At 35.6% G+C, this 15433-nt stretch overlaps 1 protein-coding gene across 2 annotated transcripts in view; it reads left to right on the forward strand.

The window, feature by feature from the left end:
* The first annotated feature begins 1309 nt into the window (after window positions 1-1309).
* Window positions 1310-15433, forward strand: part of LOC575944 (multiple epidermal growth factor-like domains protein 6) — a 29318-nt gene continuing 15194 nt past the window's right edge. Inside the window, exons 1-15 of one of the 2 annotated variants that reach the window (XM_030979688.1) lie at window positions 1310-1427; window positions 2082-2204; window positions 3819-3944; window positions 5917-6039; window positions 6559-6681; window positions 7251-7391; window positions 8470-8598; window positions 9126-9254; window positions 9720-9824; window positions 10815-10946; window positions 11624-11752; window positions 12463-12591; window positions 13119-13253; window positions 13900-14034; window positions 14824-14949. In XM_030979688.1, coding sequence (XP_030835548.1) covers window positions 1406-1427; window positions 2082-2204; window positions 3819-3944; window positions 5917-6039; window positions 6559-6681; window positions 7251-7391; window positions 8470-8598; window positions 9126-9254; window positions 9720-9824; window positions 10815-10946; window positions 11624-11752; window positions 12463-12591; window positions 13119-13253; window positions 13900-14034; window positions 14824-14949 — 1807 coding nt within the window. In that variant the 5' untranslated portion in view covers window positions 1310-1405. The remainder of the gene's footprint in view (window positions 1428-2081; window positions 2205-3818; window positions 3945-5916; window positions 6040-6558; window positions 6682-7250; window positions 7392-8469; window positions 8599-9125; window positions 9255-9719; window positions 9825-10814; window positions 10947-11623; window positions 11753-12462; window positions 12592-13118; window positions 13254-13899; window positions 14035-14823; window positions 14950-15433) is intronic. The other variant, XM_030979692.1, reaches the window with a different exon arrangement.

Genomic DNA, 15433 nt, shown 5'->3' on the forward strand with positions numbered 1-15433 from the left:
GTTAGTGGGGTGATGGTCGCTTGTAAACAGAAAATCTAGTCCTTGAATATGATCTGATGGGCTAGATGTATTGATACATTGGGAGGTGGAGCAAGATTGTGCAGTGAGTGTGATGCTTATAAACAAAGTGTCATGACGATAAATGGAAAGGAAGTGTTGTGATGATTAAACGGGAGATTTGGAAATAAACGATTAGTGATGGACTCAAATCATGTACTTCAGTTTTTTCACATTCTCTTGAATGATTCTGAGTTTAATTTCTTGATGTGACAAGTGCTCACCAGGATTTTGATACCTGTGCTTAAATAAAAAAACACCCTCTTTTTATCAAAAAATAATGCATATATTAAACACAGAAGTTCTTTCAGGGCATGAATGATCAAAGCTTAAGAATAATTCATTTTAGAATATCACAGGAAAACACAATTATTATGAACAAAAAAGTGAAGAGGGAAATGAGCAGTTGCTAATGGCAACCCACCATAAGTGATGCTTTGAATGAATTATACTTTTGACACTCCATACCAAACACTAGCATTCATCAAAACCACCTCAAACAACAAGCTCAGTGAAACATAGTTTGTTCAAATTTGGACAGAACCTAAACACTTTGCAGAAGTTAGCTGGACTATTTTACATCATTTTACTTTTGCTTTAAAAACTTGGAAATTTAAGTTTTGGCAAATGTCTTTGGGGGATGTCATGGTGGTATCTATAATGGGTGGCCCACACATCACATGACATTTTCTTGTCGTCACCTAAACAGCTAGAGCCCTGAACCTGAACAGTTTTACATTCTGGATCCACCCAGCTGACACAATTCTTTTGAAATAAACCTACTAAATCTACATGGTCCCCTACTGCGACAAATACTACATTTGAACCTGCTTCCCTTCTTTCATCTCTCTCTCTCTCTCTCTCTCTCTCTCTTTCTTGCGACTTACCTCTTTCTTTCCCTCTCCCTCTCTCTCTATCTCTCTTTTCCCTCTTTCTCTCTTTTTCATTCTCCCTCTCCCTCTCTTTCGTACGTACTCCTGTAGCCTTCTGTGTATCTTATTTTGTTTTTTGTAATTTACCAGGAGAACTGCAACATTAAAATGTGTACAACTTTTAAGTTCTAACCAATCATAAGATTATCTGTAATAGCATTTTCACCTGCACTAGTCAGGTGTGCCAGTAAGTAGAAACATCAAGATATTATTTTCCCAAAGTTATGATATAAATATATTCCGATAGGGAATGGGTTACATGATGGCATTTAACTAACCTTCTTCTTTTTTCTTTTCCTTCTTTTTATCTTCCAGATACCAACGAATGTCTTTTCAGCAATGGAGGATGCAGTGGTAGATGCTGTAACACCATCGGTAGCTTCTACTGTAAATGTGATGTTGGATTTGAACTCGCCATGGATGGATTCAGTTGTAGAGGTAATTAAAATAAATAATTCACAAACAATACTTTGTTCTGTTGCTCATTTATTCAAGAATATTTATAGGACAGCCAGTACAAGGAAGTGATCTGATTTCACATTTGTAGATAAATTTATTGGAGAAAGAAATTTTAATGAAATAATGTTTGAAGTACACAAAGAAAAAAATCACTATGAGACCTCTCATGCTTTTTCTATCAAAAGTGAGATAAAGTCATGGAAAGATTGGAAGCCGTTTCTATCATTTCCAAATTCTTATTCTGCAAATGGCAACGAATGTGAACACCTTCAAGATTATTCTTAGCAGCATTGATCCTCTACTTCTACCATAGGTCCTTGACAATCTCTGCTGCCCGTCTCTGAACGTCATCAAAGATCAGCCTGATTGAAATAAAAGTTATGTGATGGAAGAAAGGTAATGCCTGGCTGGAATGCTCCCCAGGGAGTGGAGATTGTGTCCACAGTTTGTGCGGGCAAGCACTGAATTCAATGACCGGGGTATTAGTATATCTGTAAAGCATTTAAAGATGTCCAAGATGTATAAGCGCTATATAAAAGCTGAGTCAACATGGGATATGAAAAGATATATGATTTGAAATATTATTATTATTATTATTATTATTATTATTAATTTCAATTTCTCATTTTACAGATATCGACGAGTGTGAACAGAACAACGGAGGCTGCCAGCACACCTGCCGAAACACCCATGGAAGCTTCACGTGTGAATGCCCCTTCGGAGAGCGTCTCAACCCCGACGGTGTCACCTGCACTCGTAAGACCGCTCAAAGAATCTCCTCAAAACTCTCCCAGGGGGGCTTTTCACAAAACCTTTTTTCAATGACAAATGACAAAAATCAGTGACAAATCTGCTGTTAACCAATCAGAAGCAAGGATTTCAGTAGCTTATAACAAAAACTGTCATTTGTCACTGATGAGTTTTGTGAAACTCTCCCTGGTCAAAACAAAAGGGTGCTTGGTCAATAGAACATTCCATTTATTTATATTTATCCATTCCTTTATCCCTGATAGTGATAGATATTTATCTACTGATGTCATACAAAATTTCCATTAGCTCTCATTTAGATGTAGAGTACTGTATTCTGAAAACTTTTCATTAGTATTACCATTATCGGATTGCTGTGTTGTGGTGGCCCATGGGTAGAATATTCTAAACCCTCCCAAAAATGAAATATCCTTTATCTGTACTCTTCTGCAACACATATATATTTATATATGCCAATATGCTCTAGGCTGTGGTATGTTGTAGCATTTTCTAAAGCTTTTCACGTTCCTTTCTCAACCATGCTTTAAGTGTCTTTCAAATCAAACCCTTCTTGTCGGTTAGCTTTCTATATATATAGTCCAAAACCTCCGACCCTGGAAGACAATTTTTCAATTCATATTTCTTATTCTGCTCTTTCTAGAACTGTGGTATTATTAGAAAGTGTGTTTAAAAACAACATATATCTGCCTCAAGAATTTGTACTATCCATGCTATGAATCTAAATGCTTTATGTTTTGTGTCATTATGAAAATCTTACATCTGCCTTACTTCTTGCAAATCTGGAAGTCCTTTTGCAGTTATCTATATTTATCTGTATTCTTTACGCTGTTCATAATTCTTCATGCAAAACATGAAAGTATTTCTAGTCTTTATAAAAATATTTCACCTCCTTTTAATATTCCATATAGATTTGAGTATTCATTCCTGTAACTTTTGATATAGATTAGTATCATTTGTTGCAAGGGGAGAAGGCCTGCTGTGTATCAGAGCTAAGGCAACTCTTGCACTAAAACTATTAGTATGACCATAGATAAATTATATACCGTATACTTCTTTTATCTTCCATTCTATAGACAAACATGTTTGAAATTTACTTTTTATACTTGAAAGTTAAATAATTAAAAAAAATACAGTCCAGTCTTTATCAATATGTGTAATTATTCTCACTGGGAGGAGCTCTTCGAATAAGAATTATGAAGATATTTTTATTTTGATAATGGGAACCTTTCAAATACATAGTAGGTGTCATCTAAGCCCCCCATACAGGGCTTAAGTTAGCGGCCAGGTATTATGATACAAAATATAATAGGAAGAAATTTGTGTTTACACATCTTGCTTGAAATATTTTACCACTTTCAACTCTGAAAGCATTACCAAATTCAAAAGAAACGTTGAGAGCCATTTCCAAATGGACAAAGCCTCCAAAATAAAACTTTCAAACATGCTTGTGTTTTTACAAAAAGAGAATACTTATTCATGCTGTGTCTAACTGTGTGTCACCACCAAACCATGCTCTTTAAATATTGTACTTCTTCTGTCTTCCCTATCAAACCCTCATCCTTCTGAATATTGATAACAAAATCATTATTAAAACGACGACAGCTCAAGATGGATGCGCAATCAACAACGGCGGTTGCCAGCACCAATGTCTCTCGCATCCTTACGGTCACTTCTCCTGCCAGTGTCACGCCGGTTATAGACTAGCCGGAGACGGGAGGGCGTGTCAACGTAAGTCCGACGGAGTTTCGTCAGCACCTCTGATACAAATGCACGCACACACTAAATGCCCCTTACAATTTGTTTCATGATTACATAATATCTCTGTGCATGTACCGGTATGCAAGATTGTCAAAAATTTGGGGTAAAATCTTGAGGAAAGATCAAGCAAAGAGGGGTTTTTTTGGTCCTTGTCAGCATTAATTTTCAAATTCCAGTTTGGGAATTGATTATATATAAGGGATAAAATTGAAATCAATAATTTGATATAAGTTTGTTTAAAAAAAGGAAATCAAAAGTCCCTTCCTCTATCCAACAAATATATACCAGCTAAAACTAATTTCCAGGTTGATGAAATCAACCATGTTCTTTATACACCTGACTCCTGTCTGTTAGCAGTTAGAATCATACATGATTTTATATATACACAACCCATATCAAATCCTAACACAAATTCATTTTTTTATACAATTTACATGAATTCTTTGCATGTTTTTGCCATGTTTTCTTTTCACTATGACCCCAAGTCTTTGAAATGTCATATTGACATTATCTCTCTCTCTCTCTGATATTAGTGTTCATTATATGTCATATTTGCATGATTCTCCACTATTTGTTGCAAATTTGACAAGTATATTTGTACTGCATGCTACATACAAAAAATGAAAGTATACCAATCTGTTATGCAAACAATATCTATTTTATGATTTAATTCTCTCTGTGAAATATCATACTTCAAAATGATAATGAAGCATTTATAATGAATTTATTTAACCTCCCGAAATTGTTTTATCTGGCATGTATACTTTGTTCTGCTTGTTCTTAAATATTGTTACTCGTTATGATTTCAAATGGTACCTGGGATTTGATATTCAAATATCATTAAAATAAAATATGTAATTTAATATATGTATTATGTATGCACATGTATGGGCCATGAACTGCAGGCATATACATTTACATTTAAAAGAAATTGTATAAATGCCAATGCTATGTTTATTCTTTTGTCGGGTATTGGAAGCGTTTTTTCATAAATGGAAAATTATATATATTCCCTCTTTTTGTCTCTGTATTTGCTTTCTTTTACCCAAATTTAATGCACAATTTTATCTATTCCTGTCTTTGTACCTTATCCCAAATTATAATTATTTGGTGTCTTGGTTGACTTACACAAAGTTTTAATTAACATTGTAACATTTTTCAAACGTGTTCGTGCTGTACATGTGTCTCGGACACCCACCCCCCCCCCCCCCCCAAGATGAAATAATCCTCAAGAATATAGATTTATTTTCAAGATGAAGAAACATTTGTCCTCCTAAATATCCTGGATGGGAAATTAGGGAATTTACACTGAAAATTGTCTGAAAATTGAGATTCTTATATATATGTATATATATATATATATATATATATGAGCTCATGAAATATTTGATATCAACAGAAATCCACATTGGAACATAGCGACGGTTCAAATGCCTGATGGCCAAGATTTTATCCGATATTCCCCAAAAAGGAAAATGTAAAGCGATTTATGAAAGTTGTCAATGTTTTTAGATCAATGTTATGAAGGACTTTAGATATACAGTTAAGAACTAAATTATTCATACCCTTACTAAGTTCTGTAACTTTTTATGTACATGTTTGGGAACTTGTGTGTGTCCTGATTTATGTTTCTTTAGAATGTGACATTGAATGCTCCAACATTGGCTCTGATGCCAGCTTCTTTAGGGCTCAATGTCATCAAAGCTAATAGTACATGTCAAGGGTTAGGGTAAGGTAAGGGTAAGGGTTAGGGTAAGGGTTAGGGTCACAGTTGGGCTTTAGGTTAGGTTCAAGGGTTAGAGGAAGGTTAAGTGTCGCGTTTGGTCCAAGATCGACGTCAAGAAATTGGTTAGTGTAGAATAACGGTTGTCGAGCAAAGCTCACCAGAGCATAATGTTGTCCAGTCACCGATAAATTAATCCCATCTTTTGCGTCCTTTTAGCTTCGAACCCTTGTGCCATCAACAACGGAGGCTGCGAACACACCTGTCTCAACATGGGTGATAGAGCCTTCTGCAACTGCAACACAGGTTACAGGTTAGCGCAAGATGGAAATAACTGTGAAGGTATGTACCACAGAGGGCCTTATATAATGTTCCTTGAATTTTAACCATTCAATCAAACTCGTTATTGTATGTTAAAGAAAGAAAAAACTTGTATAGACTAGACCTGGTCTAACATCCTATGTTAAGCTCGACTTTACATCAAACTTAAACCCAGCATTGGGTTCAAACTTTTAGCCATAATGAAATATCATATTTATATAGGGGATATCACAAATATTTTCCAATGTGCTGTATAAATGGAGAAAAGGAAAGAAAAGACAATCTATATTTGCCACTCTCCACCCAGGTGTAGTAAATGGGTACCCTGTAGAAAGAAATTTTTTCAATGCTCGATTGCCTTGTCATGGAAGCTGGGGTAATAATATGATCACAGGCAGGGGAAACAGTATTGATACTAATGAAGCTACCCTGTGTAAACAAGTTATATCATCATTAATATTATTAGTAGTATTAGAAGTATTAGTAGTATCATTAGCTTTAGGGAATAATTTTGTTGTTGACCTTTTTGAATTTTCATAGATATTGATGAGTGTGCTACCAGGAACCATGTATGTCAGCAGGAGTGCACCAACACTGTCGGATCATACAGATGTAGCTGCGTCACCAACTATATGCTGGAAACAAACGGCAGGACATGTAAACGTGAGTAGCATGCTGTGATTCTCACCGTCGTATCGCTTTGTATTTAAAGACGTAACGCATGAATGTTGGTATAGTCAAAAATGACCACCTATTCAAAAGCTTTTTCACAAAACATGACCCTCTTGATGCGTAAAAGACTCGGTGTAAAGCGCTTTATTGATACCGTTTTTTTAATTTTTTTATTATTATTATTATCTTCATTATTATTTATTATTGTTATCAAAATGGGCTCCAAATATGACCTTTTTGAGTACACATTCATCAAAAGTAATTTTAATAAAACAAATGATGCAAGTTTTCATTTGTTCATTACAAGATCTATCCACTCTTGCACTGTTGAGGCTGTTTATGCACTCGATCAGCCTGACAGTTTTGAACGATAGATGCATACAGCCTCAACTCAAGTGCAGATAGATCTTATAATGAACTGCACTCATTCGTTTGAATTATTTGTATGACAGGTTTAGATATTCATATATTTACACAGTATTTACATATCAATCTTTCATATGCGTCAGTATATTTAACTTTGAATTTACATATTTTTTATCATGGTGACACATTTACAGTGCAAGCGATCATCGACATCGAGCCCATCGACCCGTGTGAGAACCACCAATGCCAGTTCAACTGCACCATGAAATGGAACAGGCCTGTCTGCACCTGCCCTATAGGTTTCGAGCTCTCACCCGATCAAAGAAATTGCCAAGGTAAGGATATGAAGGATCAACGCTTTGGTGGTCATTCCTGTAATAAACGATATAATGAACGATGTAATAAACGATGTAATAAACGATGTAATAAACGATGTAATGAACGATGTAATAAAGGAATGTAATAGACAAAGTAATAAATGATATAATGAATGATGTAATAAACGATTTAATGAACTATGTAATGAACGATGTAATAAACGATTTAATAAACAATGTAACAAACAATGTAATACACAATGTAATAAACGATGTAATAAACGATGTATCAACTACTCTGAAGATTTCTTATAAAGATAATTCTTTTTTTCTTTCTTCAAATTTTAAATAAACAACAGTTTTCATAGAACTTGGCCTTTCTTCTTATATTTGATGTTGTAGATGATTCCAGAATATACAGTTAACAACTAAATCATTCATACTCTTACCCAAGTTTTGGCAATTTTTTAATGTATGTTAAAAATGTATTTGTCCCCATTTATATTTCTTGTGAAAATGACATAATGAAGCTTACATCTAAAAGTATTCAACAAAGGCCCTAAATCGGCTAGTCCCCCTTTCATTCTTGAGTTAAAGATAAACTTGAGTTCTGGTAATGCGATTGCATTGTGAAAGAAAAGGTGTGGAATGGATCAGAAAAGTTGATCATATAGCATGTAAGTAATGGTGTGTAATGCAAGGTTCTGGAGTCATCAAAATCATCATAAATTTGGCAGAGTCTTGGTAAAGTAACAATTACTTACACAGACAGATGTATATGGGACAACACACATGGTGTCGGGGCTAGTACTACCCTGATTTCCTTATCTTTCTATGCTCATTACTCAGCCAGTATACATTTACTTCCAAAATTGTTTGGCACATGACATTTATTTGTAAACTTGAACATTCAGTGTAAGTTTCGTTAGATTCTGTGAGAATTCATTTTCTTTTTTTTACCAGAACTCAAGTTTATCTTTAAATGCGAACAACCCCCAAAAACATCAAATTTACAAGGGGTATGAATAATTTACCGGTAGTTGTTAACTATATGTAATTTTCATAACATGATTTCATTTTCTATTGTTTGTTCTAGATAAAAACGAGTGTAACATCGGCCAGAGTTGCTGCGCGGCCACTCACCAGTGTATCAACACCGAGGGCAGCTATACCTGTCTCTGTCGTCCCGGATTCTTCCTAAGTGATGATGGATGCAGTTGTATCGGTAAGAGAAACTTTCAAATGAAATCAATATTTATTTTCATGCATTGTCTACCGTTTACAGCTGTATCGTTAAAAGAAACGTTTGATAAAATGCTATAAAACAACAAGCTTTCTAACTCGTGAAACGTTTGAAATTTTCATGCTGCGAAAAAAACAATTTGTGAAAGGTTTTGTTTTTACACTGTTAGGGGATCTTCTATTTTTATTTGTAAACCTCAGTCCTGGGTCATCATTGCATAAAACTTACCATCGATAGTAACTTTGGCATCACTATTAACTACCATGGCAACATCACTGGACAGCCAATTAATCAAATCATGGTTTCCATGGAAGTTGCAATTATTTGCAAAGTTTCCATCAATGCTAAGTTTTATGCAACTGGGGCCCTGGGTTATTCACGTTTGTTCTCTATTTGAACGTTGAATATTTTGTACAATGAAAAGGATTGATTTATATGGGTGCTTACTGTATTAGTAATCAATGGGTTCAGTAATCAATGAATAAACGGTGTTCTTTTATTTATTTCAGATGTTGACGAGTGTGCACAGCGTAGCAGTAACCAATGTGATCAGACATGCACCAATACGCAAGGGTCTTACCTGTGCGGATGCAACAATTCTTTCCAACTGGGCGACGACGGTTTCTCATGTCTTAGAAGTAAGTCTTTCTTCTCTTCATGGTCCGATATTATTCTTTATACAACTCACTCCTAATCATATGATTGGTCAAATGCAGTTACGTGTGATTCATTTACTGCGTCCATCCTACATTTTTTTTCTTCATGGAAAATGATTTTTTTTTGTTCTTGTTGTGTTTCAGAGAAGTTAGGAGTAAAAAGTTTTTGTTAAATTTGTTTGTCCTCGTCTCAAAATGTTAGTAATATTGTGCCCCCCTCTTTTACATAGTCCGGGATCTGCTCCTAACAATGTTTAATATTTTTTTGCTTATTTTGCATTGAAGGTTGGTTATTAAAATATAAACTTTGTTACGCATTGAATGTGAAATTATAAAGTGAGAATTTTGTTATTTTAAAATGTAGATTGATGAAGAATTGGAGCTTAATGTTTTAATTAATCAACCCCCTTCCTCCCCACCTACCTGGGGTTTTTCTTCCAAATACAGTGTTGCAGACACGCCCTACTCCGTCATCTCCCAGCTTCCAGTTCCCGCCTTTCCAAAACAGTGAGCTGAGTACGGGCCAGCTTGAGCAGGGACCGCAAACAAGCTGTAAGTATTAGTGAAACCTGTATATAAAGACCGCTCTGCAAGGGAAACATGAAATGTGGTCTTTATAGGCAGGTGGTCTTTATATATGATATTTTACTTAAGTATTTACATGATAAGAAAATACACAATATAGAATCATAATAATACGATTTAATAATATTAAAATGTCAGTTATTCATGAGTATGATACCAAGAAGGATATTGAAGTGGAATATCAAACAAATAAGAGGCGAAAATTGACTGATAAACCTGGCCTGGGATGTGAATTCCCACAGTGTCATCATGTATTACACACATGTATAACTATAACTTGTGAAGGTTGTGTGTTTTTCTCAATATAAATGCATGACTGTAACTCAACTTTATCTTTGTAGAGTACCAATAATTTCCCCTAACTAGGTTCATTTCTATCACTGAATTAGTTTGTAGAGAGGCTAACTTTGGACCTTAGTGCCAGTACTTGTATACCGATTGTTATTGAAATGTAAACGCACCTATGCAGAGTGAAAATATTCTTTGGTGATTAAACATCCTTTAAAGACACCGTTTAACAATGCTAAATCTGAGATACATGGCCCTTCGGGTTATCAGTGTCTGTGATATGATGTAATATTGAAGCCCAAGAAAAATGGGGCTTCAAAATGATCATGATCGAAATGCCTCAAAACAGTAAAAATCTTTGAGTGACAGGTTTTACCATACTCATTTTCCCCAATAAACCGTAGTGTTATAAAAACCATTAGGAAACAAATTCTTAAATTTCTAATTTCAATCATATATATCTTGATTATCAGACAAGCAATCGGCTTGTTAAAGTCATGGGGTTCCTGACTGACCTAAAGGTTTATAATTATCATTGCAGCATGAGCTAAATCCAGGATTTTGTTTCAGAATCTGAGACAAAGTTACCCAATCCTTTTAAGATTACCGATAACTGACGATCTGTGATTGTTCACACTATAACTAGCTTCGTTTCTTTCATTGAATCAGTCTGTCGGGAGGCTAACTTCGGACCTCAATGCCAGTACTCGTGTACTGACTGTATGAATGGGGCCAGCTGCAACCAAGATTTAACTGGGTGTGAATGTCTACCCGGCTGGCAGGGGACCATCTGCAACGAGAGTAAGTCAGAAATCTCCTTTCTCAGAAATTAGTTTCCTTCTTTTTTTTTATGATCGTAACGGCACTGGTAGACCTTACCAATACAATAAGGATATAAACTGTCTGCATGTATGATGTAAGAGTAACGATAAAAGTGTGACGTCACACCTGAGATCTGTTTCACAAAACCTTTTTTCAATGACAAATGACAAAAATCAGTGATAAATCTGCTGATGTCATTTGTCACTGATGACTAGTTTTGTGAAATGGGGCCCTGAATGTCGGTCAATCAAACACAAGGGACATTGCCCTTATAATATTTTTCTGAACTGAAGTCACATCGAAGGTGTAAACTTATTAGTTTCCAGATAGCATAGTTGCGGCCAGCGGGTCCTTTGAGAATCGATAGCCGAGCGATTCAAAAGAGACCATACAATCGCTGAGGGTGGTTTATTACCATAATTCTTTGAAGTCTTGACTTAGACCCTATCAAATTCATAGCTTGTGACAGTGACTCCCCCTTTGCCTATCTAACTTCTTTGGTGAGAACTGTCAGCAGCCATGTTCTTGTGAGAATGGCGGAACCTGTATTAAACTCCATCACTGATGATACAGCTACCCTCTCTGTATGATAGCTTTTGACAACAACCCTAACCACATTATAGCTTAAACAATGACTTCCCCTTTTCTTCCAATAGCTTGTCCATCCAACTTCTTTGGTGAGAATTGCCAGCAGCCATGTCTGTGTCAGAATGGAGGAACATGTAACCCTATCACTGGTGACTGCACCTGTCTGCCGGGTATTGAAGGTCCACGTTGCACTGAAGGTATGTGGACATCTTGAATTCAAAATCATATTTGTTTTAATTTAGCATTAAATCCTTAACTGTCAGGAGAAAATCACATTCTGCTGCCCTTTTCTTCTTTTTCTTTGTCTTCTACATCTTCTTCTTGTTGTTATTGTTGTTGTTCTTCTTCTCCTTCTTCTTTTCTTCTTTATTTCTTCTTCTCCTTCTCTTTCTTCTCCTTCTCTTTCTTCTCCTCCTTCTTCTCCTTCTTCTTCTTCATCTTCTTCTTCTTCTTCTTCTTCTTGTTCTTTTTCTTCTTCCTTTTTTTCTTCTTCTTCTTCATCTCCTTCTTTTCCTTGTTTGTATTTGCTTACATTGTCCGTTGAGAGCCAGAAGGGTCCTAAATCTAAAGTATATTCGTTAACCCTGGGTCTCAACCGATATGTTTATAAATCAAACTATCTTTGAACATAGCAGTCCTGATAATTCCCTGATTTAATTTTTTTTCTATCATGACTTTTTTCTCCCAAACCGGGTATTTCTTGAGATCGATGTAAATCTGGTTTAAAATTAGGAGTGCCTTTTATTCATGACTTGTTTGAACGCCGTGAAAAAGTGCTCAGATTTCTATAATTTCTTTTCTTCTAAATTCCTCCTATCACCACTGAAACATTGTTGATCATTGATTTTTTTTGTAGATGATATCACTACTTGATAAACATTTATCTCTCTATCATTTATTTCTTAAGGTTGCCCTCCCGGATTCTGGGGCAAGGACTGCGTCAAGGAATGCAACTGCCCGTCCGGTATCACGTGTAACGAGAGATGGGGAACCTGCCTGTGTAGGGCTGGCTACTTTGGACCTCACTGCAGCCAACGTAAGTCGTATTTCTTTGTCTGCTTTCAATTGTGTGTTGCCAATTTACTGTCAATAGACTTTGTTGTGACATTTTTGACACATTTCTATCATATATTGAATTTTTTCACCCAAGTCTTCTATATTATCCTCTTTTTCTTTTAGTACTTCCTTCATTCCCCTTCTTGTACTTTTAATTTTTTCCCCCCTGTTAGGCAATATTTTACTCAAATCTATCTTTCGATCCATTTCTTGTAATGCAATCCTCTCCATTTCCTAAAATTATAAATGCAATTAAATTTGTAGTTCAAGTTTTGTCTCCCTCAAATATATAAATTACTGTTAAGATTTGTTTATTACAAAATGTAACTATGTTTTGTATACATTTTACATTGTATTCGTTATTATGTATTGTATTTTGTTGGAAATGAAAAAATAAAAATGATTGAATGAATCCCATTGTTTGGAAAAAGTATAAGTGGCCACTATAGAGAGGTGGTCATTTTATACAGGGTTAAATATCATTCTCTCCATCTTCTAATCTTCCAGCGTGCCCCGCCTTCTACTACGGCAGCATGTGTAATGAGCAGTGTGACTGTCATCCGGTCCATTCCTTGGGATGCGATCCCGTAGAAGGTGCCTGTAGATGCAAGCCTGGATACGAAGGAGACAGGTGTCAAAACGGTGAGAACCTCACATCGATTGAAATTCAATATTACGTTTGAACAATCAAGCCTTTTCATTTGGTTTCAGAATGTCTGCTGAGAATCATATTGATGTTGACTAATAGCACTTAAAGTTGCTCAAGCGTGGGTATATAGAGGGGCAGCACACGGATGTATGCACAGGAGCGTGATACCCGTTGGCTCAGTGTTATGTAGTGATCGCCAAGTTGCCTACTTCATGAACGACTATATACCCACGCATGAACTTCGTTAAAATAAGTTTCCTTCTTGCTCTCAGGAGCCAATGTGTTATAAACCCCTCAAAAAAATTTGAAAACTTGAGTTTGATTGATTTTTATCTCTTTTGTTATTGCATAATCATCACTATGTTTAGTCTAATTATAAAGCATGTTTATTTCTATTCAAAATTGTACCTAATAATTATCAGCTACATGTATGTAATATCTTAAAGACGTTCAAAAATTTCTTATTTATGCGCTGTTCTTACTATCTATTATATCTCAATTTTACCCACTGAATTTTATTATCTGTAAACAATTTTTTTACATGGTGATTAAATAAAACAAACAAACAAACTGTGTAATTCCAGATTATTATTATTATTATCATTATTATTACATCTTCTCTTTCTTCCTGTGTTGCAGAATGTCGTCTTGGGATGTATGGTGAGCAGTGCAGGCATGTCTGCCAGTGCCTAGACGCCTCCATGTGTAACAAGGTGAACGGAGAATGCAGCAGGGAATGCTCGGCAGGGTACACAGGAGAAGCCTGCGAAAGATGTGAGTTTTGTCGAGACACGGTGTAGATATGGTATACTGATTGGTTCATTTTCTCTTTACTCAAGAAAGATGTGAGTAGACTTTTGTTGAGGCATTTGTAGCATTTAAAACGGAGGCTCATTTGCTCTTTATTATTGGTAGGCAGGAGAGGCCTGTGAAAGATGAGAGGAGATTTTTGTTGAGACACTGTGTAGATTTGGTTACCAGTGGTTTATGTTCTCATTAATTGAGAAAGATGGGAGAGGCGTGTGAGAGATACGAGTAGACTTTTGTTGGGACACTGTGTCGATATGGTGTATCGAGTGGCTTATACCTTTGAAAGATGTGAGTAGATTTTGTTAGGACACTTTGTACAGTAGCACTTGAAAAGTAATATAGTGAATCAAACTTCGTCTTTCAATGTAGTTACCCAAAAGAAGCTTGTAAAAGATGTGAATAGATTTGTATTGGAACGCTGTAGCATTAAACTGGAAAAGCAATAAAGTAGTGCTACGCACATGACTTTCAAGGGAGTTATGCAAAACATGCTTATGAAAGATGTAAATAGACTTTTGTTGGGACACTGTATAGCATAGTGTTGGAAAAGGGGTCTAGAAGCGGTTCTTTTGATTGTCTTTGTATTTAGCAGGAGAATTTCTCAAATATATTCAAAGAAATTTTGATTTGATTTAATATCTTAATGTCTATCTCCTGCCTGTAAATATATTGGTGTCAATATTTTATTTACAGCTTGATAAAATAGTCGAAACGATTAAAATAATTTGACTTTTGACTTTCCATCTTTTGCAGCTTGTGACTTTGGAAGCTACGGAGTGAACTGCAAGTTCACCTGCCGATGTGGAGGAAACGATTGTAACAGCATCACTGGAGAATGCTTCTGTGAGGCTGGCAAGACCGGGACTAGCTGTCTGGACGGTAAGGATTGCATCGTCTAGTGGTAGTGTCACCATGGTGATAGAGATCAAGTTGATGATAGATTTAACGGTATTGAGAAGTTGCCCTACCATGTATTAATTCAATAGACACTGTACGATATGATATGATATGATATGATATAATATATGATAGATTTTTTTTCAATCATAATATGTTATGTTAAATCTAGTTGAACTGACCCCTTTCACGTACATGTACATGACCTTTACAGATGACCTTTCGCTTACCACTTTCTGGTAGGAGGGAGAAACTAGGGGCGCTGAAAACAAAAGTGAATTCTATTACATTATTAGCTTATTTAACATTCTGTGAGGGATCATAGTGACTGAATTAGAAAAATAAATGAAATTTGAAGTAGTGGAACATGACATTTAAATGGATTAGAGCACTATTACCATGTTACTCTATCAAATTATCATGTATTCTTTCCTCTTTTTTTCTTTGGGGGCAATTTTTCACGATA

The sequence above is a fragment of the Strongylocentrotus purpuratus genome, unplaced genomic scaffold (genome assembly GCF_000002235.5).
Source record: "Strongylocentrotus purpuratus isolate Spur 01 unplaced genomic scaffold, Spur_5.0 spur5_contig_816, whole genome shotgun sequence".
NCBI classification, from domain to species: domain Eukaryota; kingdom Metazoa; phylum Echinodermata; class Echinoidea; order Camarodonta; family Strongylocentrotidae; genus Strongylocentrotus; species Strongylocentrotus purpuratus.